Consider the following 24,054-nt stretch of genomic DNA (forward strand, 5'->3'; position numbering starts at 1 on the left):
TTGTGGCTTCAGGGAACTTTCACAGACTTCACCCCTATGGAAGTAGCTGTCTATAGCCACTGGGTTTTATTTCTGGCTGCCACGATATCCCCAGACCTGCCCCCCGAGCATTCCTCCACTTCCCTTTCTAGGCCCCACAGTGCCCCCACACAGCAGGAAGCAGCCGGATCTGACCAACGACGTCCCACTTCCTAAGAAAACAAAAAGGGAGGAATGTTGGGAAAAGTATAAACGGCAGCCATACCCCAGAGAAAAAACCCCAACATGGCGCCTAAGCACCTTTTCTTCCTACCTTCTTCTTTTCTGCAGTGGCGCGAAAAGTTCCCGCCCGTGTGAACTCTCCCGCCGGCGCCAATTTCAAACCTCGCTGGCGGGGAACCTTAGCCCCAATGAGAACTAATTCCTGGGCTCCGGAGCTGATATCTGAAAGAACTTGCCAATAAACGGGTGGCCTGCCATTTATCTAAGCCCTACCCTCTCCCCCTTAGTTCTATATAAGCACACTGCTTTTTGCAATAAAATTGGAATTCTCCCGGTGAAGTGTCTTTGCGTGGGGAATTCTTTCAGCAGGCATATCCAGGACCTTCTCAGTGTTGAGAATTTAGGATGGTAGGATCTCCCCCTACCCTGCGTCAGGAACTCTACCTTATTTTCCAAGCAAGGCACCCAGCTCTGGTTGTCATTTTCCAAGATTCCCAAGCCCACAGGAGACATGCTTTTCTCTTGCAGCCTGGCTATCTACTACCTAAACTCAGTTTCCAAAAGCCTTTCCCGAGCTAATGCCCAGCTGAGGAAGAAAATTCAAGCGGTGAGTCTGGGGAATTTAACTCTGGAGGGTAAAAGATGTCACGATTTTGTTTTTTGTTAATTTGCTCTGTGATCTCAATTGTATTATCTCAATCACTTTCTTCTAAACTAAATCCAAAAATATCTGTGTTATAGAAAGTAGCCTTGTGAGATTCAACAACACGTATTTATATTATGAGGAATTTAGGGTTATGCAATAATAATGACAGGTTTTTGTTTTTTTTTGAGAGGTTGCTGTTGCTCAAGATCAGGAGAAAGTCCATGGGTTCAACCAATGCTGGTACATACCACAAAAATTCCTAGAGGTTAAAACTAATAGTATGAGGGTGTAGCTCAGTGAGAGAGCGCATGCTTAGTATTCATGAGGCTCTGGGTTCAATCTCTAGCACAAACAAACAAAAACAAAAACTAAAATTGTATGAATACTAACAAAAATAATATCAAAACAACATATTGTGGCGCCCCTTAGTCTAAGGGGCGTTCTGAGTTCCTTTCACACACAGCAACGTTTCCCAACATCCCAGCTGACAATGACAGAGTGACTGCTCTCACACACACTAAAGGTCGGAGCCAACCATCTCTAGGCCCTGTCCTTGCTTCCTCTGCCCCTCTTCTTGAATTAATCTCATCTGTCCACTTCTGCTTCCCCACCTACACTTTTGTTAACCTCACTGGGTTCCTGCCCAGGTACAGAAAACCATTGAAACAGAGGACTGAAGGCATTAGGTATTCCCTTGAACACTGCAAATCTGAGTCTCAGGCTCTTCTTTCCAATTGTCAGAACTAATAACAGGCGGTTGAAGGTAGTCAGCAAGAACTGAAAACACTCTTCTCTCTAGCTCTCACCATCCACACTCTGAGCCTTATACACCCACGTCTCCAGACACTACCAACAGTGCATTTTTCTTTTCCCTGTAGCTCCGTGAAGTTGAGAAGAGCCACAAATCGGTCAAAGGCAGAGCCACAGCCAGAGATTCAGAGGACATGCCTAAAAGCAACTCCAAAAATGCCACCCAGCTGCAGTTCACCAAGGAAGGTAAATTTCTTTCTATGATGATGACTTTTTAAAAAAATATTTATTTTTTTAGTTTTAGATTGACACAAAATCTTTATTTTATTTTTATGTGGTGCTGAGGATCGAACCCAGTGCCTCATGCATGCTAGGCGAGCGTGCTACAACTTCAGCCACTTCCCCAGCCCTGATAATGACTTTTTACAAGGCCACATAGAGAAGTATAAAGAGTCTATGAGGTAAAGTCAGACTGATCTGGGATTGAAATCAGAGCGCTGACAGTTATTAGTTACATGTAGTTGGTCAAGTCAGTATAGGAGTTTTAGCCCCTACCTCATGGGATGGTAAAGATGAAAAGGGAACGTGCACACACAATGCTTCACAGAATTCCTGGCACATAGAACAGATCCATGAATACTAGTTGGTAATAGTAGTTTGTATTCTCTTAAAGAAAAAAAAAAAAGCAGCACTGGAATATCTAGAATAAAAGCATGAGAAAAGGTTACATAAGAGGTTCCCTGGGGGCTGGTGTTGTGGCTCAGTGGTAGAGTGTTCACCTAGCATGCACAAGGCACTGGGTTCGATCCTCAGCACCACATAAATGTAAAATGAAGATATTGTATCCACCTAAAACTTAAGAATAAACATTTAAAAAAGAAGTTCCCCCAAAAAGTGTGTCAAGGTTTTAAAGGGGAGTGATCACAGACCAGCTCCAGCATCAGAATAAGAAAGGTCAAGTTGAAAAAGACCATCTCTGATTCCATTTTCCAAGGTTTGTCTCTGAACATTGGCAGTATACAGAGGGCCTTGAATTTAAGAACTGAATGAGATGCACAAGAAATGGCTGATAGTTTAGGAGTTAGAATTTTTTTTTACAAGTATTCCAATTTCTCAGCAATTACATTTTTATTTATTTATTATTATTCTTTTTAAGAATTAGCTAGAATGAAACTAGCTGCTATAACAAATAGGCCCTAACTTGCTAATGGCTCAAACACAATAAAAGTTCATATCCTACTCAACTGGAGTCCAAATTAGGTATTTCCACTTGATGGCCATAAGCAAAAATGGGGGGACCTGACTCCTTCCATCCAGGTTCTCTGCCTGCATCAAGTTAGTACAAGTGGAGGACCTAGAGGAAGTGATACACAACAAACCCTATGACTGTGGCATAAGCACACCCATCTACAAGGGAAACATCCATTTCTGTGTCCCAGAAGAAGAGGAACTGGGTATGGCTAAGAGCAGGCTTTCCCTGTTAGAAGAGAGGGGGAAAACAAGTAAGTGAAGAACTGGAAACTGGATCTGATTCCAAATAGTTTGCACAGTCTCTTCCTTTCCATCATCATATTAGACCCTGACAGTCACGCTGGGAGGCTGCTGTTACTATTGTAATAATTTAATACTCTAGAATTTAATATTCTAGAAAAACCCAGGTTAAGAGAGTCTAGCCTAAGGCCAGAATTCACAATCTATTTCCTTAGCCAGTAAACCATAGTCCTCCAATGGGGCCGTTTATGCGAACACCAAGTCAAGGTGCTCCCAGATCCCTCAGGAGAATCTGACAGCTGTCACCTCACCAAATGAGACTAAAATCTCCATCGCTGCATGGTGGCTCCTGAGAGTTCCAATTCAAACTGTACATGACCTCACACATCCTCATTGTCTTCATTTTCCAGAGCCCAACCCTCACTCTACCAGCCAAAGCCAAACCCTGGACAAGAAGGCGCAGGACCCTGTGACCTCCAGTTCCACCAGCAGTACCCTGCTCTCTGGCCCCCGACACCTCCCTGGATCTCGGCCCCCAGGAGTCAGACCAGATTCTGGTCAAGCGCAGTCTCACACTCATCCCTGGATGTCAACCTCTGGAAAGAGTGCTCAGAGGCCTCCCCACTGACAGCTGGGACTCATGGGAGCCTGCTTCTGGGACTGATTCTTGAATCCCCTGCCCCGCCTTTCACACATACCCAAGCTGGCTTCTCTCTTCGGCTCTCCTCTCACACAAACATGCATTTTTCTCACCTCTCTTTTAACATGGGAACTTTGATTACTTAGTCTCAAACCCTTGTGGGCTACCAAAAATGAAGGACGATGGCTTCCTCTGCATTTAGGGGAGCAGGAGCCTTCCCTACACTAACTTCCCTTTCCAATATCTTGGTTACAGCAGCCCTGGGCCTCATACTCCAGCGATTTTCCTTGACTCCAGGCTTGGGGACAAAGTGGGTGAGGCAGTGACCTCCCTTATAGACTTTTTCTATGGTGCAAATGTTGGGACCTAGGTTACTTCAAATCCATTAAAACAAAGGAGGATGCGAAGGGGCCTTCATTTCTGATCATCACCTCTCTCTGAGGGATGGAGAAGCAAATGAAAATAAAGGTAAATGAACCAAAGTCCAGTGATATGAACAGGGAGATTGGTGACACCCCAGCACATAGCGTGGGAAAGGTGATGCCAACTAAGCACCAAAGAATGCATTGGAACCTCTTATCAGCAAGGCAAAGGAGCAAGGGAGTAAGTAACACAGTCCTTCTGATCTAATTGAAAGAAATGTAAAGATTGCTTAAGACAGAAAAGTCTTCTTCATACACCAAATTCTAAAAGGAATTTGAAAACCTGCTTACTATATAAGGAATCTTGGAGATGGCTTCTTTGAAGAGTTTTACAAAGGGTACAATGCAGAGCCTTGTTTCTGGGGATATGTCTGCTTCATGTCGTATCGTGGTTCTGTGCATAATGTGTCCTAGTAGGCATAAGTCAGAGAGTTTAGACCAATAAGAGGGCTTTGCCAACAGAGGCAAAGGCTTAGTAGGGTAGAAGTCACAGGCGAGGACTCTCCAACAGCCCTGGGTATCTTACAGACAGGTCTTTCCCTTTCCTTTACTCTGTGAGCAGTGTGGCTTCAGGACCAAGGGGACATTTCACCCTGTCTCTCCAAGTACTCTAAAGGGAGTCATCTCCCTCAGTCAGCCAACCCCACTGTTATAGCCACAACCCAAACAGGACCTCTAGGGCTTTCAGAGTAATCCCCTACACCCTAGATATCAGGCAAAGTCTTGGTAAAAAGGGGATCTTAGAGAGATTTCATAAGCTAAACAATTAAAATAATCTCCAATTTCCCTCCCAATTCTTTTCCTTTCCCAATTTAGAGCCCAAACTTCATACACAACCTGTGATGGAGTGGAAATGGGACCAAGTGACCAAGAGAAACACAATAAATTATTACACCTCTGCCCATCTCCAGGCAAAGGAAATATTGTGATGCCTCATTTCCATGGAAACCACAGCCAGCCCCCAACTGCCTGTGTTATGTGCTTTCTTTTGAGGAAAAAAACATCCTGGCCATGAGCTTATCTTCTTGAGACCTCACACAGGAATCCAGGCAGTCTAGCCCGAGTAGTCAACACTGGTCAGCCCACAGATAGCCATCACACTAACCCCACCCCCGTTATCCTGTTTGGGGGTAAAGCCAGCCCCTGGGGAAGGGAATGAGAGGTGTACCTTCTTGAACCATCAGCCTCTTAGTGATTATTGTTCGACCTCCAATGGCTACCGATACACTCAAACACACACAACTAACAAACAAATCATCTGTCTGATGAAGCACAATTTATGGGAGGAGGTGTATTTGTTATCTATTGTGGTACAACAAATTATTCTGAAACTTGGCAGCATCAAATAATAAAAATATTTGTTATTGTTGTATAGTTTCTATGGGTCAATAACTTGGGAGTTGCATAGTTTTGCAGTTCTGATTTGGGATATTACAGGCAAATTCTCAGCCTGGTTACAATCATTGGAAGGTTTAACTGAAAATTAGGCTCCCAAAATGTCTCACATACATGGCTATTGGTGAGAGGCTTCAGTTTCTTACTGGCTATTGACAGATCTTGATTACTCTCCTGGTGGACTTTTCCATAGGGCTGTGTCAAAGTCAAATAAAAAATATGCAGGCAAATCTCCAACAAAGGGAATTTTATTTGGGAACAATGAATAAGAATGCAATCTGGGACACAAGGTGTACGCCAGAATGATCTGGAAAACAAAGGAAGGTTTGGTTGTTTTGTTAGGACAGAAAGTCTATGCAATTTATTTTGAAAGAAAGTTCATTAGCACATTTGGTTTTCACAGGAGGTGGCAAGGTTTGATTGGCAAGCAGCATTAAGTTACTACGTAAAACTGCTCTTAAGGTCTAGTTGGCAGTTCCACCATCAATCAATTGCTAAGTAAAAATAGTCTTAAAGATAGAACAGGCTGTTTCAATGTAGTGATCTTGTGAAAGTTCCTGAAGCAGTCATTGATGACTTGAGTGTTTCCCTTCCTTTCCCATGGCCCTTCTACTCCATTTCAGCAAAGTATGACAGGAGTGACTCCATTTTGTTTAATACATTTTCACAGCTGCTTGAGTGTACAGACAATATGGCAGCTGGTTTCCTCCAGAGCAAGTGACCCAAGAGGGAGAACAAGGAGGAAGCCACAGTACCTTTTATGACCTAGTCTCAGAAATCCACTACTTTCTGTTCATTAGAACTAAGTCTAAGCTCACACTCAAGGGAAGAGGCTTTATCTCTTGAAAGGAGAGTTCTCAAAAAATTTGTGAACATATTTTGACATAAGTGTTTATTTTTTATTTTTTAGTTGTAGATGGACATAATACATTCATTTTATTTATTTATTTTTATGTGGTGCTGAGGATCTAACGCAGTGCTTCACACATGCTAGGTAAGCACTCTACCAGTGAGCTACAACCCCAGCCCCAAAGATAGTGTTTCAAATACTAGCAATACCTCTGTTAAGAACACTCTAAAGCTTGTTTGAGAGAAATCCACCAGATTAGTTAATAGTGGTGCCCAGGACCCTTAATTTCTATGATGACCTCCATTCTACATAGAATCATGTAAGCAGGAACACATCTGTGGTGAAGATACAAGGAAATAATTATTCTCCCTTTGACTTATACACTAACAGAAACTGGGGGCTAATGCACCAGCCAGTAAAGGGATTGGGACAGGGTACCAACAGCACCCACTATGTTGAAGACTCTCAACTGTAAAGGCACTTCAGGCACACTCTGAAGTATTTATCAAGTCCTGCCCAAAGCTGAGGCACCAAATTCCTCATGTTACCCAATAAGGACACAGTTTTGAAAAAAAGGAAAAGGTTTTTTTGCTTTGCTGGCAAGATAAATAAGGGTGCTCCTGTCCCAGAGTCTGTGATTCTGCCTGTCAGGGGGAACAGGGTTTTAAACGAGGTGATTCAAAGGATATCTTCTAGGTGTGCCCTGTCAGGGGTCATAATTCATTTGCAACCTTGAAAGATAGCAGTTTCTTAGGTCTTCTGACACCATCCCTGAAGCCTAATTACTTCATTCCTATGGTGTGTTTGCTCAAAGACAGCTTAGCCAGGCTGGGGCTGTAGATCACTGGCAGAGAGCTTGCCTTGCCCACGTGAGGCACTGGGTACGATCCTCAGCACCACATAAAGGTAAATACAATAAAGACATGCTGCCCATCTACAACTACAAGGAAAAAAAAGACAACTTAGTCTAGGATGAGAAGAAAGTTTATCTTGCTCTCCCCTTGGTTAGGGAGAGGTGAGGCAGGGAACAAATGTTGGGGGAGAACCGTGTCAATTTTAAAATAAGTTGCAGTGACAGAGCAACAAAAGTTAATTTCAAAGCATGATGTACACTCCTGCTTTACAAGAAACTTAAAGAAATTTGCCATGAAAAAAAGGATATTTTTCTCTCTTGACCTTGGCAGAAAGTAGGAGAGAAAAATGTCCCTTGAGAAGTTAGATGGACAAGATAGCCCTCTCACACCAAGGATCTAAATTCCGCATTATCTGTACACTCCAAAAAATTCATATGGAAACTTTAATTCAGAGTGATCCTAGTTTTACAGGGCCTCAAAGAGAAGAAAAAAGCAATGAAAACTATACAAATTCTCATAATGCAAAATAATGCATGTAAAAATAATGCATGTGCCACACACTAGGCTAAGTGCTCAATATGTAACAGGTATCATGACTGGCATGGATAAATCAGACATCCACAGGTTCACAAACAATCTACTGAACAAATCATTTGCCCTGTTATCCTAATCAACCGCTGGGCTTCAGAAGCTGCCTGCTTCTCAATGCTAAAGAAGAGTAGGACCACTGGGCCAAAGACCTTCCCAAGATGCTTCTCACTCTTCTGTGTCTATGTAAAGGAATGTTACATATATATGTAATTCATCACCAAAGAACGCTGTGGGGCTTCTTTCCTTATTGGAGAAAACAGCCCAGGAATTGCTAGAGGCCTTTTCAAATTCAATGTGAAGATTTTTCTCACTCAGAGATGAGTGTGAAGTGTCGCCATCTTGTGATGTTTCCATGTAATTTCCTTTTCCAAAGCTCTCCCTATTATTGCCTGGATTTTAAATTGCATATTCTATTTTCTGTAGGTTCCCCATTGATGCTGCCCCAAGTAAAAACTCTAATTTACATCTAATCAACACAGCTAAAGGCTGGGCTAAGTGCAAAAGATCAGGTGATATAGTATATGAACCTACCCAGTGGGTGAAGAGTCTTAAAAAAAAAAGCACCAGGCGCCACATGGCCTTAAACTTGAACTAAAGCACACCTGGGAAACACACATCCCCTACTCAGAACTGCTGCCCAGGCCAGGACATTTTCTTAGCAGGAACTCACCAGGCAATCTGCCTTGCACATCAATCACCTCCAAATTAATCTCTGATTGAACTGCTTCGTGGAAAATCAAAAATTTCATCACTGGCTTTCATTCAAAGCTTCTTATAGTTTTAGATTCTAGATCTTTTAGTCCTAATTATTGATCAAGTTAAATTTTTCACCTTTAGCATATTTTTATTTCTGCCTTTTGCTTTCATTCTCTCCATCCTCCAGCTTTCACTGACCTACACATTGTCCTATGAATAGTTAAAGTCCCTTCTAGCCCTGAATTCTACCTCAGGCATACTGAGGCAAACTGCTTTCCAGTCAGCCTCCTTATCACTGCAATTTAGCCCTAGATAATAGTCTCCCATGACCATAAAATCTCTGAAGTCAGAGGCCATGGGTTATGGTGACCATTGTTGTTGATATTCTCCTGGACCTCTGCATGGTTTATTTCCATACAGTCTCATGGTCTCTAAAAAAATAACACACTATTTCTTAACACTTATCAACACCAGATGTGCTACACGTTGACTTGATGATCTGTCTTTGCCAGAATGTAAACTCCACAGTGGCAGGAACTTGGTTGTGCTTACTAGCATATTGCAAGACACTTCACATGCAGCAGACACACAGAAATTCATTAAAAATGAATGGCTGGAAGGACTGATTGATTGACTCTAGTTGGGAGCTTCTTAAATACTAGGAGTTGAATGTTGATTCCTCATCTGTAAAAGAAAACAAATGTCAACTTCAAAACAACTCACTGTAGGTGGGTGTATAGAAAAATGAAGTGTTATAGATTCTATGGGAGGCAATGAGAGAACTGGGACTCAACTGAGAATAGGTAATAAGAAATGCTCTCATGCTATTTATTGAGAAAGGGACAAAAGAGCAAGATGATAGCATTTTTGAGTTCCCACTCCCTGTTTCACGTGTGGCCCTATAATAGAAGTTCAGTAAAGGGTTGTTACAGGGAAGAATAAATCTTTAATCTTCATTCTGCAAAAGAAATGAAAGCTTAGGAGCAGAGCTGGGGTTTGAACCCAGGTTTGCTTATTCTCAATCATAAGACTGTTGCAGGGGCTGGAGATGTGGCTCAAGCGGTAGCGCGCTCGCCTGGCATGTGAGCGGCCCGGGTTCAATCCTCAGCACCACATACAAACAAAGATGTTGTGTCCGCCAAATACTAAAAATAAATAAATAAATATTAGAAAAATTCTCTCTCTAAAAAAAAAAAAAAAAGACTGTTGCATAACAAGTTGCTCCTATATTGTGGTGCTTAAAGTTACAATATATCATGGAAAATCAAAAATTTCATCTGTTCTTCTGGTCTTGGTTGGAGTCTCAGGTGGCTGAAGTCAGATGGTGGCAGGGGTTGGAACACAAAATGTCTACTTTCTTGGCAGGGGCAGTTGAAAGACTGGACCTCTCTTCCTCTCCATGCATGTAATCTCAGAGCCTCTCAGGTTGTCTCACCAGCAAAGTAGGTAGACTTCTTATGGGGAAACTACAAGGCTCCCAACAGGACAAAGCCTACAATTGACAAAGAATAATTCCTGCCACATACCACTGGCTAAAGTTAGTTAGAGACCCAGCCCAATTCAAAGAGTGATACAGGACCTGATACACGGAGGCATGGATCATTGGTAGCCATTTTTTGAGACTAGCTACCACAGGTGTTCCTGGGATATTATGGCCCATAATTTGTCCATTACCTCATGCCACTATGAGCACTCACAAATAGAACACAAATGGATAATCTGCCTTAGAAAGAGTGTTCTGGCAGTAGAGAAGAAGATAGCTTGGATGAGGGAAATCAAAGGTTTTGTGAAAGTCCACTCTGGTGGTGGTAGTGAGCCTATCAAACAGCCTAAGGGGAAGGAAGGGACAGCCTACATCACACACTGCAGGTGCCCACTGGGTCAGGATTATAAGTATTAGCAGGAGATACCATAATGAAGAGATGGAGGAGAGGAAGTCATAGAAATACTTTATTTTAGTATTTACACCATACCTCTGTTCAATAACAAGCATTTGTATCTCACTTTTTAAAGTACACTTTTCTTCAGTCAGCAAACTACTTCGTTGCAGCATCCTTGAAGCTAGCAGGCTCAAATCTGCCCAAAGTATAACTGAGGTAATCTTTTGACTCACTGAATGATTATCAGGTTATTTTTATATCCTGAATTAATACACAGAAATGCAAGTATATACATATATATATAAACATGAAAATATGAATTTATATGTGTATAACAGTGTATATACACTCTATACAGAGATATATAGATTTATAGCTGAAACAGAAATCTCACAATAACATACTCCTTACTCTATTGACATACACTTACTTCTTATTCTCTTTATTCTGATTTTTAAACTACTGGCCATGAATGAACAAATCAGTTCTGCAATCTAGTGTTGTTATTTTTGTGTGTGTGTTACTGGGGATTGAACCCAGAAGTGCTATACTACATTCCCAGTCCTTTTTTAAAATTTCATTTTGAGACAGGGTCTCACTAAATTACCCAGGCTAGCCTAGAACTTGTGATCCTTCTGCCTTGGCCTAGGATTACAGGAGAGTGCCACCACACCCTTATTCTTCAATCCATTCATGGATTCTGTTTTCTTGAAAATTCTTTCCTTAGTGGATAAGTACCTGTAATCCCTGGAAGATTAGGATTAATTATAGAAACAAGTAAATCAAAGTCATAGCATTATTTTCCATTAGTCGGAAATCATCCATTTAATTTGGCATGTTAAATATTTGCAGTGTTTGAGACTCTAAACACACTAAAGTATGTAATATGTTAAATTTTGCAATTCCATTTTTAAAATGAAAATACAGTAACTGATTCAGACTAGTGATTATAAATCGACATGTATATAACAATTTAACCACACCTCTAAGTAATATTGAGATTATGAGGTTTTTAAGATTTACAATCATACTTTTAGATTTAACATATCAGTGGAACTAAGTTCTTGGATTTTTTCAAGTCATTGAGTCGTTTAAGAAGAAAATAAAAATACATTAAAGTTGTAAATGTGATCTATAGAATTTAACTTATCTTAAAAATCCCCTTAGAATGTTTTTTTAAAAAACCAGGGTATATACTACTTAAGAATAACCAGGTTTTGCGTTTATAATTTTAATATTAGTTATTGAAAGCAAAAGTAATTTTAAAATCGTCACCCGAGTGCCAAAAGCCACCCTACAGGACAAGAAAGCAGCTGCCATTCACTCTGAGCTACCGGACGCGACACAAATTCAGGGCCGCTCCAGACTGTGCGCAACACGTGGCCCGCAAAAGACGCTGGTCCTGTGAAGCAAGGCAAGAAATCGGCCTAGGAAGATATGGGATCGCCTTTCCTTTCTACGGCATTGCCAGCCATCTTCATTTTTTGATTGAATAATACTAAATAAAATGTAAAAGCATGAATAAGCCGCGAGAAGCCATGTTTCCTGCAGGGTCTGCGTCAGAGCGCCCCAGGCCCGGCTCCGGTCCCTGGCAATAGGGGAGGGCGCGCGGACCACGGGATTCACGGGGTTCCCTGGGTGGGGGTGGAGGGCACCTGCAGCCGGGGCGTGGGAGAGTGTCTGGGGTCCCAAGTCACCAGCGCGGCGGGAAGCCGGCTCTGCAAAGCTCCAGCCTGGAATGGTCACCTTGGCCCAGATGGTGCCTCCCGCCCCCCGACTTCAAAGAGTTCTCTCGCCCTCCACTTATACAATAAAACAGGAGGGATCCGACTACTAGGAAAAGCGCCTTTTCAAACCGTTTTGGGCCTGCAGGCCAAGACGGCTTCCGCGCGTCCCCGGCAACCGCACCCGCCCGCGCAGCCGCAGAGGCCAGAAAAGTCCCGCTGGCTCGCGCTCGGCACCACCTCCGCCCGCCCTCACGGCCATACCACTCCAGCGGACCCCTCTGAAGTCCGAGAATGGTGCCTTCCCTAGCCTCTGATTGGCTAATCAGTAGAGGGCGTGGCCTCTGGATCCTGGTTCCGCGCGCTAGAGCCTGCTAGCCGCATTGCGAGCCGGGCAGGGAGCAAGCGCCATGGTGAGGAGTGGTTGTGGGTTGTGGGTGATGTGAAGGCCGTGGTTTAGGTCTGGATTAGAGTTTGAGCCAGGGCCTAAGCCAGGGCCTGCTCTGGGAGCGGGGTCGGGACTCGTGGGCCTAGCTGACTTTTGCGCCCCGACTCTCGTTCCAGGTTTTGCTACACGTGCTGTTCGAGCACGCGGTAGGGTACGCGCTGCTGGCGCTGAAGGAAGTGGAGGAGATCAGCCTGTTACTGCCGCAGGTGGGTGAGATGGGTGGGCTAGCCCGGCTGCACTGCAGCCCCTGGGGCCTTCGAACCCCAGCATGCACCGCGCGCTCCCACGTGGCCGGCCGCGCGGGTTAGGGAGGGCTAGACAGGGAAAGCAAGCTCTGGAGCAGGGGGTCTTTACCCTGACTCACGGTTAGAATCGCGTAAGAAGCACTTAGAAATAAGCCCCCAGATTCCGCCTCGAATGGATTAAAGCTGAACCCGAGATGTGGGGGTGAGGCTTTGGCATATTTTAATAATGTCTAGGGCTGATAATTGCTATTCTGCTACACCGCAGAGGCTAGAATGAAGGAAGGAAACCATACATCCTCTTTTGTCCCCACAGGTGGAGGAATGTGTGCTCAGCCTGGGCAAGTTCCACAACATTGTCCGTCTTGTGGCCTTCAATCCCTTTTCCTCATCCCAGGTTGCCTTGGAAAATGCCAATGCGGTGTCTGAAGGTGAGTTGGCCGCAGCCAAATCTTTCAAGGAGATAGTGAGATGTGGTTCCTGCTGATACTCTATTGGAGGGTTTATAGTATTTGCTTTTCTACATTTGGTTTGTTTGTGCTAGACAGTATTTGTGACCTGAAGGATGTAATTTAAAGCACATAATCCAGGATGTAGGTTTTATGAACTTGTGGGCACTGTAGAGAAAAATGATTCCTAAAAATTGGGGGTGGGAGGGCTATGCTTAAGTTTAAACACTAGTCTGGGTCTCTAACTTTCAATTGACTAGAAAGGGAAATTTTGGTAAATGTAGGTAAGCAAATGGGATTTGGTCCCTGAAGGCTAATAAGGTAGTAATATGTATTTTTCAGTTATGATTTTACACGTATGCATTTTACACATATGCTTTTGGACCTGAGTCCAGTTCCTCCCATGGTTGATCCAGGCTTTGCAGTGATGACTTGTAAATCTGTCAATCCCCTGAGTGTGATCATTGATGTCTCAATGTCTCTGAGCAATGCCTGAATGGGAGAGGTCTAGGCATGTCATCCCAGCATGCTTCCAGGGGACCAGCATGATCAGCTGAGCTTTTAAAATTCAAACATCCTTCACCATCTTAGTGGGAACTATTTTTTTTTTTGCCTTGAGGCATTGTTCACGAGGACCTCCGCCTGCTCCTGGAGACCCACCTGCCATCCAAAAAGAAGAAAGTGCTTTTGGGGGTTGGGGATCCCAAGATTGGTGCTGCTATACAGGAGGAGTTAGGGTACAACTGCCAGACTGGAGGTGTGGTAGCCGAGATCCTGCGAGGTGAGGCTCTCCTGCCATTTTTTTGACATTTTTAAGAGGGGTCTAAAAACTTGCTTGAGGTTGCAGCTTCCTGCTTGCTCACAGTCTTGCTCCCCTCTTAGGAGTTCGTCTGCACTTCCATAATCTGGTGAAGGGTCTGACTGACCTGTCAGCTTGTAAAGCCCAATTAGGGCTGGGACACAGCTATTCTCGTGCCAAAGTTAAGTTTAATGTGAACCGGGTGGACAACATGATCATCCAGTCCATTAGCCTCTTGGACCAACTGGATAAAGACATCAATACTTTCTCTATGCGTGTCAGGTAAGGGGCCACCCTTGATAGTGGAGTCTTTGGCCTATAGTTTAGGCAACTATCAGCCCTCAAATTGGGGCTGACAATCTTGTGGATAGAAGAACTGAGTAGGCTGGAGCTGGGCCTCCTGATGCTTACCACAGGCTGTGTTCTTACACTGACTGTATAGAAAGGGGAGGCAGAGTAAGCATACCCCATGTACACCTCAGCCCAGGCCCTGTGCCTGGTCTGCATTGTGAATGGGGAAACATGGAATTGCTGGAGGGATTTGAGTCTGACTTGTTCCATTTCTTCCAGGCAGAGGGCTAAAGCTACAGCTTTATATAGACATGGCAGCTAGGTCAGGAAGTGATTATACCTTTTTGCAGGGAATGGTACGGGTATCACTTTCCAGAACTGGTGAAGATCATCAATGACAATGCCACATACTGCCGCCTTGCCCAATTCATTGGAAACCGAAAAGAACTGAGTGAGGAAAAGTTGGAGAAGCTGGAGGAGCTGACAATGGATGGGGCCAAAGCTAAAGCTATTCTGGATGCCTCACGGTCCTCCATGGGTCAGTGCAGAGCCCGGCAGCTAGCATAAGGTATGGGACTGAATGTCTGGCCCCTCTGTTCACACTAGGTGTTTCCTAGGCATGGACATATCTGCCATCGACTTGATAAACATCGAGAGCTTCTCCAGTCGTGTGGTGTCTTTGTCAGAGTACCGCCAGAGCCTACACACTTACCTGCGCTCCAAGATGAGCCAAGTAGCCCCCAGCCTGTCAGCCCTAATTGGGGAAGCGGTGCGTCATGGGGAATACAAAAGTGGGGGATTAGGATTGTTACCATTCTGCACTGCTATACTTCCTGACTGACCCACCATATATATTCCCCAGTTGTGCCTGATGGGGGGTAGAAAGCAGGGGTTATTTGAATGACAAGTCAGCAATCCCCACTTCTGAATTCTTCCTTGAATCTTTTTCTAGGTAGGTGCACGTCTCATTGCTCATGCTGGCAGCCTCACCAACCTGGCCAAGTATCCAGCATCCACAGTGCAGATCCTTGGGGCTGAAAAGGCCCTATTCAGGTACCAGTGAGGGCACCTGCCCATATCAGGTGCCACTTCTGGTACCCTCTACTTGTTTGGGGATCACAGTGATGGCTGACCGGGGCTCCCTGACCTATACAGGCCTCTGCTATGGGGGTGATGGCCAGTCCTGGTGTCTGAGTGATTCCTAGGGCCCAGCAAAGGGACCAAGTTTCCAGGTCAGCGACATTGTTTGCCTTCCCTCTGCTTCTGGGAGCTATGGGTTAGCTTGTGTTGGGGTCTAGCCCAGCCTGAAGCACACTCTGGAGACTTGGAGGGGAGGGGATGGGAGGAGCTGCTAATGGGGTTGAAATTTCTGATCTTAAACTCTCCGCTGAATATTCTCAGAGCCCTGAAGACAAGGGGTAACACACCAAAATATGGACTCATTTTCCATTCTACCTTCATTGGCCGAGCAGCTGCCAAGAACAAAGGCCGCATCTCCCGATACCTGGCAAACAAATGCAGTATTGCCTCACGAATCGATTGCTTCTCTGGTATGGGTGAGGAGGTTGGCACTTATGGGTGAGGGGCTGGGAGCCAGGGAGGCAAACTACCCTAGCAGCTTCTACAATGATGGTTAATATTTTTCGTCAACAGCAGTTCACCTAGTGAGTGTTGATAACTCTGGGTCTGAGTAAAGCTGAGGGTAGAGGGAATACTGGGAACGGGGGGTGGGGGGTAGTTTGTCCCTTTGAGGGCTGACAGGCTTTGTTTACTTACACACACACATCCAGAGGTTCCTACAAGTGTATTTGGGGAGAAGCTTCGAGAACAAGTTGAGGAGCGCCTGTCCTTCTATGAGACTGGAGAGATTCCACGGAAGAATCTGGATGTCATGAAGGAAGCAATGGTTCAGGTCAGTTTGGGCTTTGTAGGGTGGTAGAGAACTCTAAGTAGCTGTTGGAGATGATGAACCATCGTGCTTAGCCTGACCTTGTGAAGTGGAGGCAAAAACAAAAACTGATTTAATGAGCCTGATCCAATAAAGACAGAGGTGACTATGGTAAGCCAAGATCTTCAGGCCTTCTCAGAACTTCTTTTTTGCCAGGCAGAGGAAGCGGCTGCTGAGATTGCCAGGAAACTGGAGAAACAGGAGAAGAAGCGCTTAAAGAAGGAAAAAAAGCGATTGGCTGCACTTGCCCTGGCATCTTCAGGAAATAGCAGTAGCACTCCAGAGGAGTGTGAGGTCAGTCACCAGATCCACTCTCAGAGAAGTTTTTAGGTTGGATTCTCCCAGCAGAACAAAGGATGTGCCATGTCAAGCCATGGTCTGGTGTCCAGGCTTTTGGACCAAATCTCTTTAACTACCAAAATTCTTAACTACCTCTTGATTCTGTAGGAAGGAGATAGGTGCTGAGAGAACTTGCTCAAGAGCCCAGAGCTGGCTGTAGCACACACCTGTTTCCTGGGCAAGTGTGCTCTGTCCTCCGCAGCCTCCCAGGAGTCCTCAACCGGGGGTAGTATCAATGCCTGCTCTTGTTCTCAGATGTGTGTCCAGAAGTTTGTGTTCACAGTGGGGGTGGGGACAAAGGAGCTAGCTCTTCAATGCACCAGGTTAGAATCATTTCCTGTTTTCGTTTTAGTGCCTTTTGTGACCATTTCAGTCTCTTCTCTGGAACTTACATGATCACTCTAGTGTAACCAGCATGGTTTCCTGTAGGTTACTTATACAAATTTATTTAGAAAAGTTTTTACAAGCCTTCCAGTTCTGACTTCTGAGAGTAGATGTCCAAAGTTAGACCCACACCATTAAACAACCATCCCAAAAGCACTGGGTAGTTGGTTTTCTGCTGCATCTTAATTTGGGGTGGGGGGGTGCACATACCATAGATAACACTGTCCTTATGCCTGTTTGCCCCTTTTCCCCTTTAGGAGATGAATGAAAAACCCAAAAAGAAGAAAAAACAAAAGCCCCAGGAGGTTCCTCAGGAGAATGGAATGGAGGAGCCATCTGTCTCTTACACCAAACCCAAGAAAAAGAGATCTTTTTCCAAGGAGGAATTGGTTAGTAGTGATCTTGAAGAGACAGCTGGTGGCAGCACAAGTCTTCCGAAGAGGAAGAAGTCTTCACCCAAGGAAGAAACAGCTAGCGAGCCTGAGGAGGTGAGCAGGAGTGTCTCCAAGAAAAAGAGGAGATTCTTTTCCAAGGAGGAGCCAGTCAGCAGCGGCCCTGAAGAGGCTGCTAGCAGCAAAACCAGCACCAAGAAAAAGAAAAAATTGCACAAAGCATCACAAGATTAAAACGGACATTCCTTGGGGGGCAGGGGCATACCCCAAGGTGACTTCCCACCCCATGTCCCAAACCCCAATAAAAACAAATTCACAAAAGCTGATATGCATGTTTTATTGGTAAACACCTTACATGAATATGGGCAGGACCTATGGGTGGGGCAGGGCAGCAATGACAGCCTCAGTGAAGTCGTGGCAAGTGGCATAGCCACCCATGTCAGAGGTTCGAACCTGTGGGGGAGAAGTGTCATCATCCTGTGACCTAGGTCCCACCCCCTAAAACCCCCACCGCCCAGTATAAGTTCCCTAAAGAAGCCAGCCCCAGGACAACCTAGGCTCTGCCCAGAAATCAATTATGGTCCACTGTCTAGAGGTTCAAGGTCTCTTCCCTGGTCCACTGTACTGAAGGGATGTGTAGGTAGTATGGTCCTTGTGAGGTTGGAGGGAATAAAGAGCTCTAGCCCCCATGGGGATGCAGGTGGCCGATGACGGACTTGATGAAGTCGGTTGTGGTGCTGTAGCCGCCCATGTCTCGAGTCCGCACCTACAGCCACCATCAGCAATAGCCGTGGGGAAGAAGAGAAGAGAGCCCATGAAGGGGGATAAGGGCAGCATAGTCAAGGAGATGGAACCCAAGAAAACAGATGGCCAAAAAGAAGATGCAATGCAGCAGGGATGAAAGGAGGTAGCCAGGTGAGGAGCAAATTGCCCACTCTTCTGAGCCACTAGGAAAACTGCTGCAAGGTAGGATGGAAGGCTGAGCAGGAAGTGAGATGGGGAAGTGCACATCAGGATGAGGTTACCTTGGAGGAAATAAGATTGGGCTCCCAGGCATGGACAAGATGAAGCTGGTGCCTCATCCTGACTGCCTCTCTCTCCGTTGCTCCACCCCCAGAGAGAGAACTGCAAGTTCTGCATTCAGATGACCATGAAAAGGGCAATGGATGGAGCAGTAAAGAGAGAACAGCAGATGGGAACTAAAAGAGGCAGAAAAGACCAAAAGGATGAAACAGCCAAGAGAATGAGGGTAAGAACAGCCCTGAAGAGGTCACAGAGCAAAAGATGTTCTGGGGACCTGGAGAGAAAGGAGACTCCTTGCAGGTTCCCCAGAGAGCAGTAACAAAACCTTGAACCAGCACCTTTCTAAACTCACCTTGCCAACTTTGATCACCTTCTTCACTGCATCTGCAATCATGCTGGAGTGATACTCAAGGCTGTCAATGTAGACAAGAAGAAACTTAAGATTGCCCACAACACTGTCACCTGTTTTCCCACCTATGCTCCCCTTACAACAACCAGCCTCCACCCACTGCCTCCGTGACCTACTTGAGATGCCGTAACATGTTGGAAGCTGACAGCAGCATGGCTGTGGGGTTGGCTATATTCCTGCCCACTGCCTGAGCAAATGGGTGCCGGGCACCCTATGGAGAGAGGGGCAGGCCAGAGTTACTGGGAGGAAGCAGGCATATGCCGAGGCTGAGAAAGAGTGTGATGGGAAAGAGGGAAGGCAGGCCACAGTCACTGAGAAGTGGGAATCATTGCATGGGTAGAAATGAGAAGAGACCTGAAGTAGGAGAAAGGACAGGTATAAATGACTGAAGGAGAAAGTGACCTCACTCACCGTCTCAAAAACTGCATACTCTGCACTGTAGCTCTCACCAGGGACCACACCAGCTCCCCCAACCAGGCCAGCAGCCAGATTGTCAATAATGTTGCCGTAGAGATTGGGCATCACAAGCACATCAAACTGGTAGGGATTCTGCACCAGCTACAAAGTGAGATGTGGGCATGAAGAAGAGAAGTGAATTCTATTCCCTGCCCTTTCTCAGCATCATGAGAGTAGAGACATGGGGAGAAGGACTTACCTGCATGCAGCAATTGTCTATGATCATTGTCTCAAACTTGATTTTGGGGTACAATTCAGCGACTTCTTCACAGCACTGCAGGAACAATCCATCCCCAAGTTTCCTGCTCATGGGTCAAAGTGAACAGAATCAGCCAAGAATCAGACTACCTCCCAGGAACTTATCCCATGAAAAGATATGCCCCTCACATGATGTTAGCCTTGTGGACAGCTGTGACCTTGCCGCGCCCCTTCTTGGTGGCATAGTCAAAGGCAAACTTTGCAATCCGCTGAGACTTGGTTCGAGTGACAATCTTCAAGCATTCAATCACACCTCTCGCACTCTGAATGAGAAGAGAGAAGCAGCTGGGTAACAAGGGAAAAAAGGATGAAGAGGAGATCTACCTCTCTCCTACATCCATTCTGGCCCTCCCCAGTTCCTGGGGCCTCACCTCATGTTCCAGAGAGCTATACTCTCCTTCTGTCTGCTCACGAATGATCACCAGGTCTAGATTGTTGTGCCGGGTCTTGTACCCAGGAAGTGACTTCACATGGACTACATTGGCAAACAAGTCCAACTTACGCCTAAGGGCAGACATAGCCATCAGCCCTGTGCTTGGTACCTAGTACCCCTCCGACCCATGACCTTCCACCCACCTACCTCAGTCTCATATCATAGGAAGCTAGTTCCCCCTTATACTCCATTGGGGTATGGATCTTTCCTGTACAAACAAAGTGGAGGAAGAATGTTAGTCAAAGGGTAAGTCCAAGCGAGCAGAGACCAGTGTCCAATCCCCCTAGGGACATAATGCAACCCAGACCCTCAACTTCCACTCCTACTCCCAAATCCATGACCTTAATTGCCTGTGGAGGCAAGAAGCAAATAATAATACAGTTAAAATAAGAAAAATTTAGTCCAGTACTTTATTTTTAGTCACCATACTTATGTTGAAACCACAAAATGACTTAAAAGGAGAACAGATTTTTTTTTTCCTCAACGAGCCTGGGTGTAACAGGTTTAGAAACAATGCTATGGTATTCTTCCTTTATGATTCTATGTCAACTTATTTGACATTTTCTCAGTCATCATTTACTGCAAATCAACTATATGTCAGGCAATAAAGGTATCGATTAAAAAAAAAAAAAAAACAACCACACGACCCCTGCCTTCAAGGATCACACAATGCATTAAAGAAGATTGTCCATACCCTATGCTATGTCCATGCCCTAATTCCCAGAATCTGTGAATGTGACCTGATTTGGGAAAAGGATCTTGGCAAACGTAATAAAAATCTTGAGATGAAACTGTTCTAGATTCAGGTAAGCCCTAAACCCAAAGATAAATCTTTACAGAGCAAAGAAAGAATAAAGACACAGAGATACAGAGGGAAGAAAGCCTTATGAAACCAGAGATAGAGACAGGAGAATTGCATCCTAAGCTAAGGAACAACAAGCAGCAATAAAGGATTCTCCCCTAAGCCTTCAAACAGAGTGCCATCACCTTAATTTCAGTCTTTGTAGAATGGAGAGTAAATTTCTGTTATTTTTCGTTACCAAGTTTGTGGTAGTTTTTTATAGTAACTTTAGGAAACTAAAGCCATGAGTAAGCGAGGATTATGACAAGTGGAATCAAAGGAAGAACATTCTGGGCACAGGGAACTGCATTCATCAGGGCAACACATATATTCAGAAACTAACAGAGTTTAGGGCAGTCAAAAGGCACAAAACAAGCAGTGTGGAAACCAAGGTATAAAAGCTGAGGACCAGCAATATAAAGAACTTACTTTCCTATGCTAAGAGGTTGGGCTTGAAAAAGTCAGGCTGGTCTTTCCAAGGAAAATGATGTTAAAAAGAAAGAAGGAAATACCATAGCATTGTTTCTAAACCTGTTACACCTGTTACAAAAGAAAGGGGAAGAACTGGGGGCCGAAAAATCTAATGAAGAGAATAAAATAGAGCAGAGGAAGGGAAGACAGAAGAAAAAGAGCCATTAGAAGTGGCATTCTAGAACCACAACAAATAAGACTTGATAGATGATGTAGTCTCAGGATGGACACCAAACCCTTGATGACTTCCTACAGAGACAATTTACATGGCTCCTGGGTTCCCAATGGGAAGGAACAAAATCGAAGTATCAGTGGTGGGAGCTCTGGGAATGGGGTCAGGGACTTAATGAACACTGCTCTTTTGACTTTAAATGACACATGGGCAGGCTGGCAAGGGGGCACACGTACCAATGATAGCCACCTTGTTCTCCTTCATGGAACTCAGCACCTGATCCAGCTTCTCCTCAGAGGCCATATTCTGCACCTCACTCAGGTGATGCTCCTGGAACTCCACGGGAACAGCGGCAGCCTTCAGGGACAGGTCCCCAAAAAAAGTGCAAGGTGAAAGTCAATCAAGTTCTTTTTAACACCCCGCATCTTCTCTGCAACCTCATGTTGCAGTCAGTCATGTTCAAGGACACTCACCTTGAACACCTCCTTGACAGCGTGCATGAGCTCAGGTCCCACGCCGTCTCCTGGCAGCATGGTCACTGGAAAAGCTCCCTCCACCCTCACATCTTCGGCCTGTCAATGCAGCCAGCAGAGTCAGAGCTGAGGTGGGGAGAGAAAGGGAGAACGCGGGGGGGCAAGGGAGGACGCGGGTGCGGGGGGAAGCCTGGGGAGCTGCAAGCAGGGGATAGAGAGAGGAGTGGGCGAGACCGGAGCGGAACTCGCGCATACCTGGCTGGGCGAAGCGGCATGAGCAGTAGAGGAGGTACTCAGACCTCGCCATGTCCCAGGGTTTCGGGCGGAGACCACTGCCTACAACAGACATACAAGCCTAAGAGGGCAGATCTGGGACCCCCAGACCCCAAACACTGCGACGACCTTGCCTTCTCCAGAAAACCCTGGGGCGAACCCCCCGACCCCCCACCCAAGCCGGCCCGCCCTGCCCTCGGGCTCACTCGGGTCAGCCAGCGGACACAGCTCAGCGCCGCCATGTTGGCTGCCGGAAGGCGCGCAGGACGTGACGCAGGAAGCCGGCGCGGCCCTGGCCCTGACTTCCGGCGTGCTCAGGAGAGCTTGGTGGTTCTCCGTCTCCCGGGAACCTGCGCCACCTGTCCACCTTCCCTTTCGTGAGGAGGGTCACGGGACACCCAAGCATTTTGCCAATTGCTTTATTTCCAGTCGCCATATTTAATTTATGTCAAAATTTCCAAATAACCTTAAAGGAGAATGTGCGACTCCGTGCTTGTCGGATGAGTACCTGCGTTTAATGAGGCTGGGAAATAATCTTTTTTGTGTATATATGTTCATTATTTTTTTAACCAGTACTCACTGAATACTTATGTCAGGCCCTAGCGTCACTAAGGGACTGCCACACAGCACGTGGGAGAGGATGTGTATCTCCTTAAATCTCATAACCTGCCAGGGAAGCCAGAATTAGGCAAGGGTCAAATCCAGAGACTGGAGGGATTGGAATGTTAATTCCTTCAGAGCTCTTCCTCCACCCTTATCAAGAACCTGCCCCTGCTCCAACCTGTTGCTAAGGTAACCTGTCTCAGTAATTGCCCCTCCCTACAGAGAGTTGTAAAAGTTATTAATTAATGTGTCTTGGGCTGCTCCATCCAGGCCTTCCCCCGTCTTATCGGTGTAATGCCAGATTCGTGGGACCCCAGTAGACCTCCAGGAGCCGAATCCGATGCAATCACACAAGAGTCTTTATTGCAAGCTGGAGCCTGGACTCACAACCATTCCGACACAGCGGTCCCAGGGAGTGAGTCCTGATCCTTTGTTCAGTGAGATTTTGGGTTTGGGGGGGATATTCTATGCGTCACAACAACACACAGCAAATCATTCCATACTGTGGGAAAATCAAACAACAACTCTTAACATTGATTAGCACATTCACTGGCAGGAACAAGTTGGGTAGGGGTGATTGTTTAGTACAAGAGTGGGATTCCTTTGAACTGATTGGTTTAAGCCACGAGGGGTGTACGTGCTAAACTACATGGTTTCCCAACATGATATCAACCACCATAAACTACTAGGAGGTTATCTGGCATCCAGGTATTTTCCGTCTCATGCTGATTGGTGCTTGCTAGGGGGTTGCTATGGGTCCTCACCTAGCCTAACTGAGTCAGGGACACCTGGCGCAGCAGATCTCTCCTGTTATTTGCAGATAAACAACTCAGCAGGGTGGGTATGGGCTTGGGAGTGCTCTGTGGGGTTTTCCAAGGACACGCTCCCTTCCTTGGACAGGCTTTGCTCTGAGGTAGAGGCTGGTTTCTCAAAAATGGAGTCACATCAGTTTCTCATCTGCTTCTCACCTTTTGGCCATCCACTGAGCAACTCTGAGCATCTCCTGGGCCTAGTCAGTATGCAGGAAGAAAAAAGATAAGGGAAAAGAGCAGGAGAACAAAGGAAGCCTAGGACATATAAAAAGGCAAAAAACCCTGGCTTCTTGCGATACCAGGATACCAGCTACGGCCCCCATCTCCCTCTGGGGAGAAGTCTATGTTACCCCTTTTTAAGTAGTCCCTGCTTTATATGCTTGCTTCGGGGTGTTTCT

The 24,054-nt window shown here is 45.5% G+C and overlaps 3 protein-coding genes and 5 non-coding genes across 11 annotated transcripts in view; 7 read left to right on the plus strand and 1 right to left on the minus strand.

Annotated features, from left to right (window-relative positions):
- Tmc2 (transmembrane channel like 2) overlaps positions 1–3,904 on the plus strand; it is an 82,037-nt gene extending 78,133 nt beyond the window's left edge. Inside the window, exons 17-19 of the mRNA XM_015487545.2 lie at positions 730–808; positions 1,726–1,843; positions 3,499–3,904. Of these exons, the coding sequence (XP_015343031.1) occupies positions 730–808; positions 1,726–1,843; positions 3,499–3,716 (415 nt within the window). The 3' untranslated portion in view covers positions 3,717–3,904. The remainder of the gene's footprint in view (positions 1–729; positions 809–1,725; positions 1,844–3,498) is intronic.
- Positions 3,905–12,458: 8,554 nt separating this feature from the next.
- Positions 12,459–17,753, plus strand: Nop56 (NOP56 ribonucleoprotein). Of its 2 annotated transcripts, none has more exons than XM_015482205.2 (12): positions 12,459–12,553; positions 12,705–12,794; positions 13,147–13,261; positions 13,899–14,060; positions 14,162–14,360; positions 14,720–14,907; positions 14,987–15,138; positions 15,322–15,422; positions 15,771–15,925; positions 16,160–16,281; positions 16,474–16,611; positions 17,298–17,753. In XM_015482205.2, the coding sequence occupies exons 1-12, from the start codon at positions 12,551–12,553 to the stop codon at positions 17,664–17,666; spliced, it is 1,794 nt and encodes a 597-aa protein (XP_015337691.1). In that variant the 5' UTR covers positions 12,459–12,550; the 3' UTR covers positions 17,667–17,753. The 2 variants fall into 2 exon arrangements, with proteins under 2 accessions (XP_015337691.1, XP_015337697.1); XM_015482211.2 differs by having other exon boundaries at positions 12,461–12,553; positions 15,771–15,919.
- LOC125619245 lies at positions 13,699–13,768 on the plus strand. The gene has a single exon (XR_007350743.1). It is a non-coding gene; the product is annotated as a small nucleolar RNA SNORD110 (small nucleolar RNA).
- On the plus strand, positions 14,473–14,604 carry LOC125619235. Its single transcript, XR_007350734.1, has one exon. It is a non-coding gene; the product is annotated as a small nucleolar RNA SNORA51 (small nucleolar RNA).
- Positions 15,484–15,569, plus strand: LOC125619244. Its single transcript, XR_007350742.1, has one exon. It is a non-coding gene; the product is annotated as a small nucleolar RNA SNORD86 (small nucleolar RNA).
- Positions 15,991–16,063, plus strand: LOC125619228. Its single transcript, XR_007350728.1, has one exon. It is a non-coding gene; the product is annotated as a small nucleolar RNA SNORD56 (small nucleolar RNA).
- On the plus strand, positions 16,327–16,406 carry LOC125619226. The gene has a single exon (XR_007350727.1). It is a non-coding gene; the product is annotated as a small nucleolar RNA SNORD57 (small nucleolar RNA).
- A 2-nt stretch (positions 17,754–17,755) lies between the features above and the next one.
- Idh3b (isocitrate dehydrogenase (NAD(+)) 3 non-catalytic subunit beta) lies at positions 17,756–22,575 on the minus strand. 3 transcript variants are annotated; one of them, XR_007350503.1, is made up of 13 exons: positions 22,448–22,573; positions 22,224–22,304; positions 21,969–22,067; positions 21,732–21,852; positions 20,159–20,219; positions 19,950–20,082; positions 19,708–19,841; positions 19,520–19,622; positions 19,276–19,422; positions 18,981–19,075; positions 18,808–18,868; positions 18,044–18,198; positions 17,756–17,885 (listed from the first exon to the last, which is right to left on the minus strand). XR_007350503.1 is itself a non-coding variant. In XM_015482222.2 (12 exons), the coding sequence occupies exons 1-12, from the start codon at positions 22,481–22,483 to the stop codon at positions 17,805–17,807; spliced, it is 1,152 nt and encodes a 383-aa protein (XP_015337708.1). In that variant the 5' UTR covers positions 22,484–22,575; the 3' UTR covers positions 17,756–17,804. The 3 variants fall into 3 exon arrangements, 2 of the variants coding, with proteins under 2 accessions (XP_015337708.1, XP_015337702.1); XM_015482222.2 differs by lacking the exon at positions 18,044–18,198 and having other exon boundaries at positions 22,448–22,575; XM_015482216.2 differs by having other exon boundaries at positions 17,756–18,198.
- Positions 22,576–24,054: the final 1,479 nt, after the last annotated feature.

This window comes from Marmota marmota, unplaced genomic scaffold, assembly GCF_001458135.2.
Source record: "Marmota marmota marmota unplaced genomic scaffold, marMar, whole genome shotgun sequence".
Classification (NCBI taxonomy): Eukaryota; Metazoa; Chordata; class Mammalia; order Rodentia; family Sciuridae; genus Marmota; species Marmota marmota.

Coding starts and splice junctions, on each gene's coding strand:
- Nop56 (XM_015482205.2), top strand. Junction 14,361..14,719: donor ACTTTCTCTATGCGTGTCAG/GTAAGGGGCCAC, acceptor ACCTTTTTGCAG/GGAATGGTACGGGTATCACT. Junction 16,612..17,297: donor GCACTCCAGAGGAGTGTGAG/GTCAGTCACCAG, acceptor TTTCCCCTTTAG/GAGATGAATGAAAAACCCAA.
- Idh3b (XM_015482216.2), bottom strand. CDS start 22,483: ATGGCGGCGCTGAGCTGTGTCCGCTGGCTGACCCGA. Junction 21,853..21,968: donor CTGTCAAGGAGGTGTTCAAG/GTGAGTGTCCTT, acceptor CTGTCCCTGAAG/GCTGCCGCTGTTCCCGTGGA. Junction 20,083..20,158: donor TCCTATGATATGAGACTGAG/GTAGGTGGGTGG, acceptor GTCTGCCCTTAG/GCGTAAGTTGGACTTGTTTG.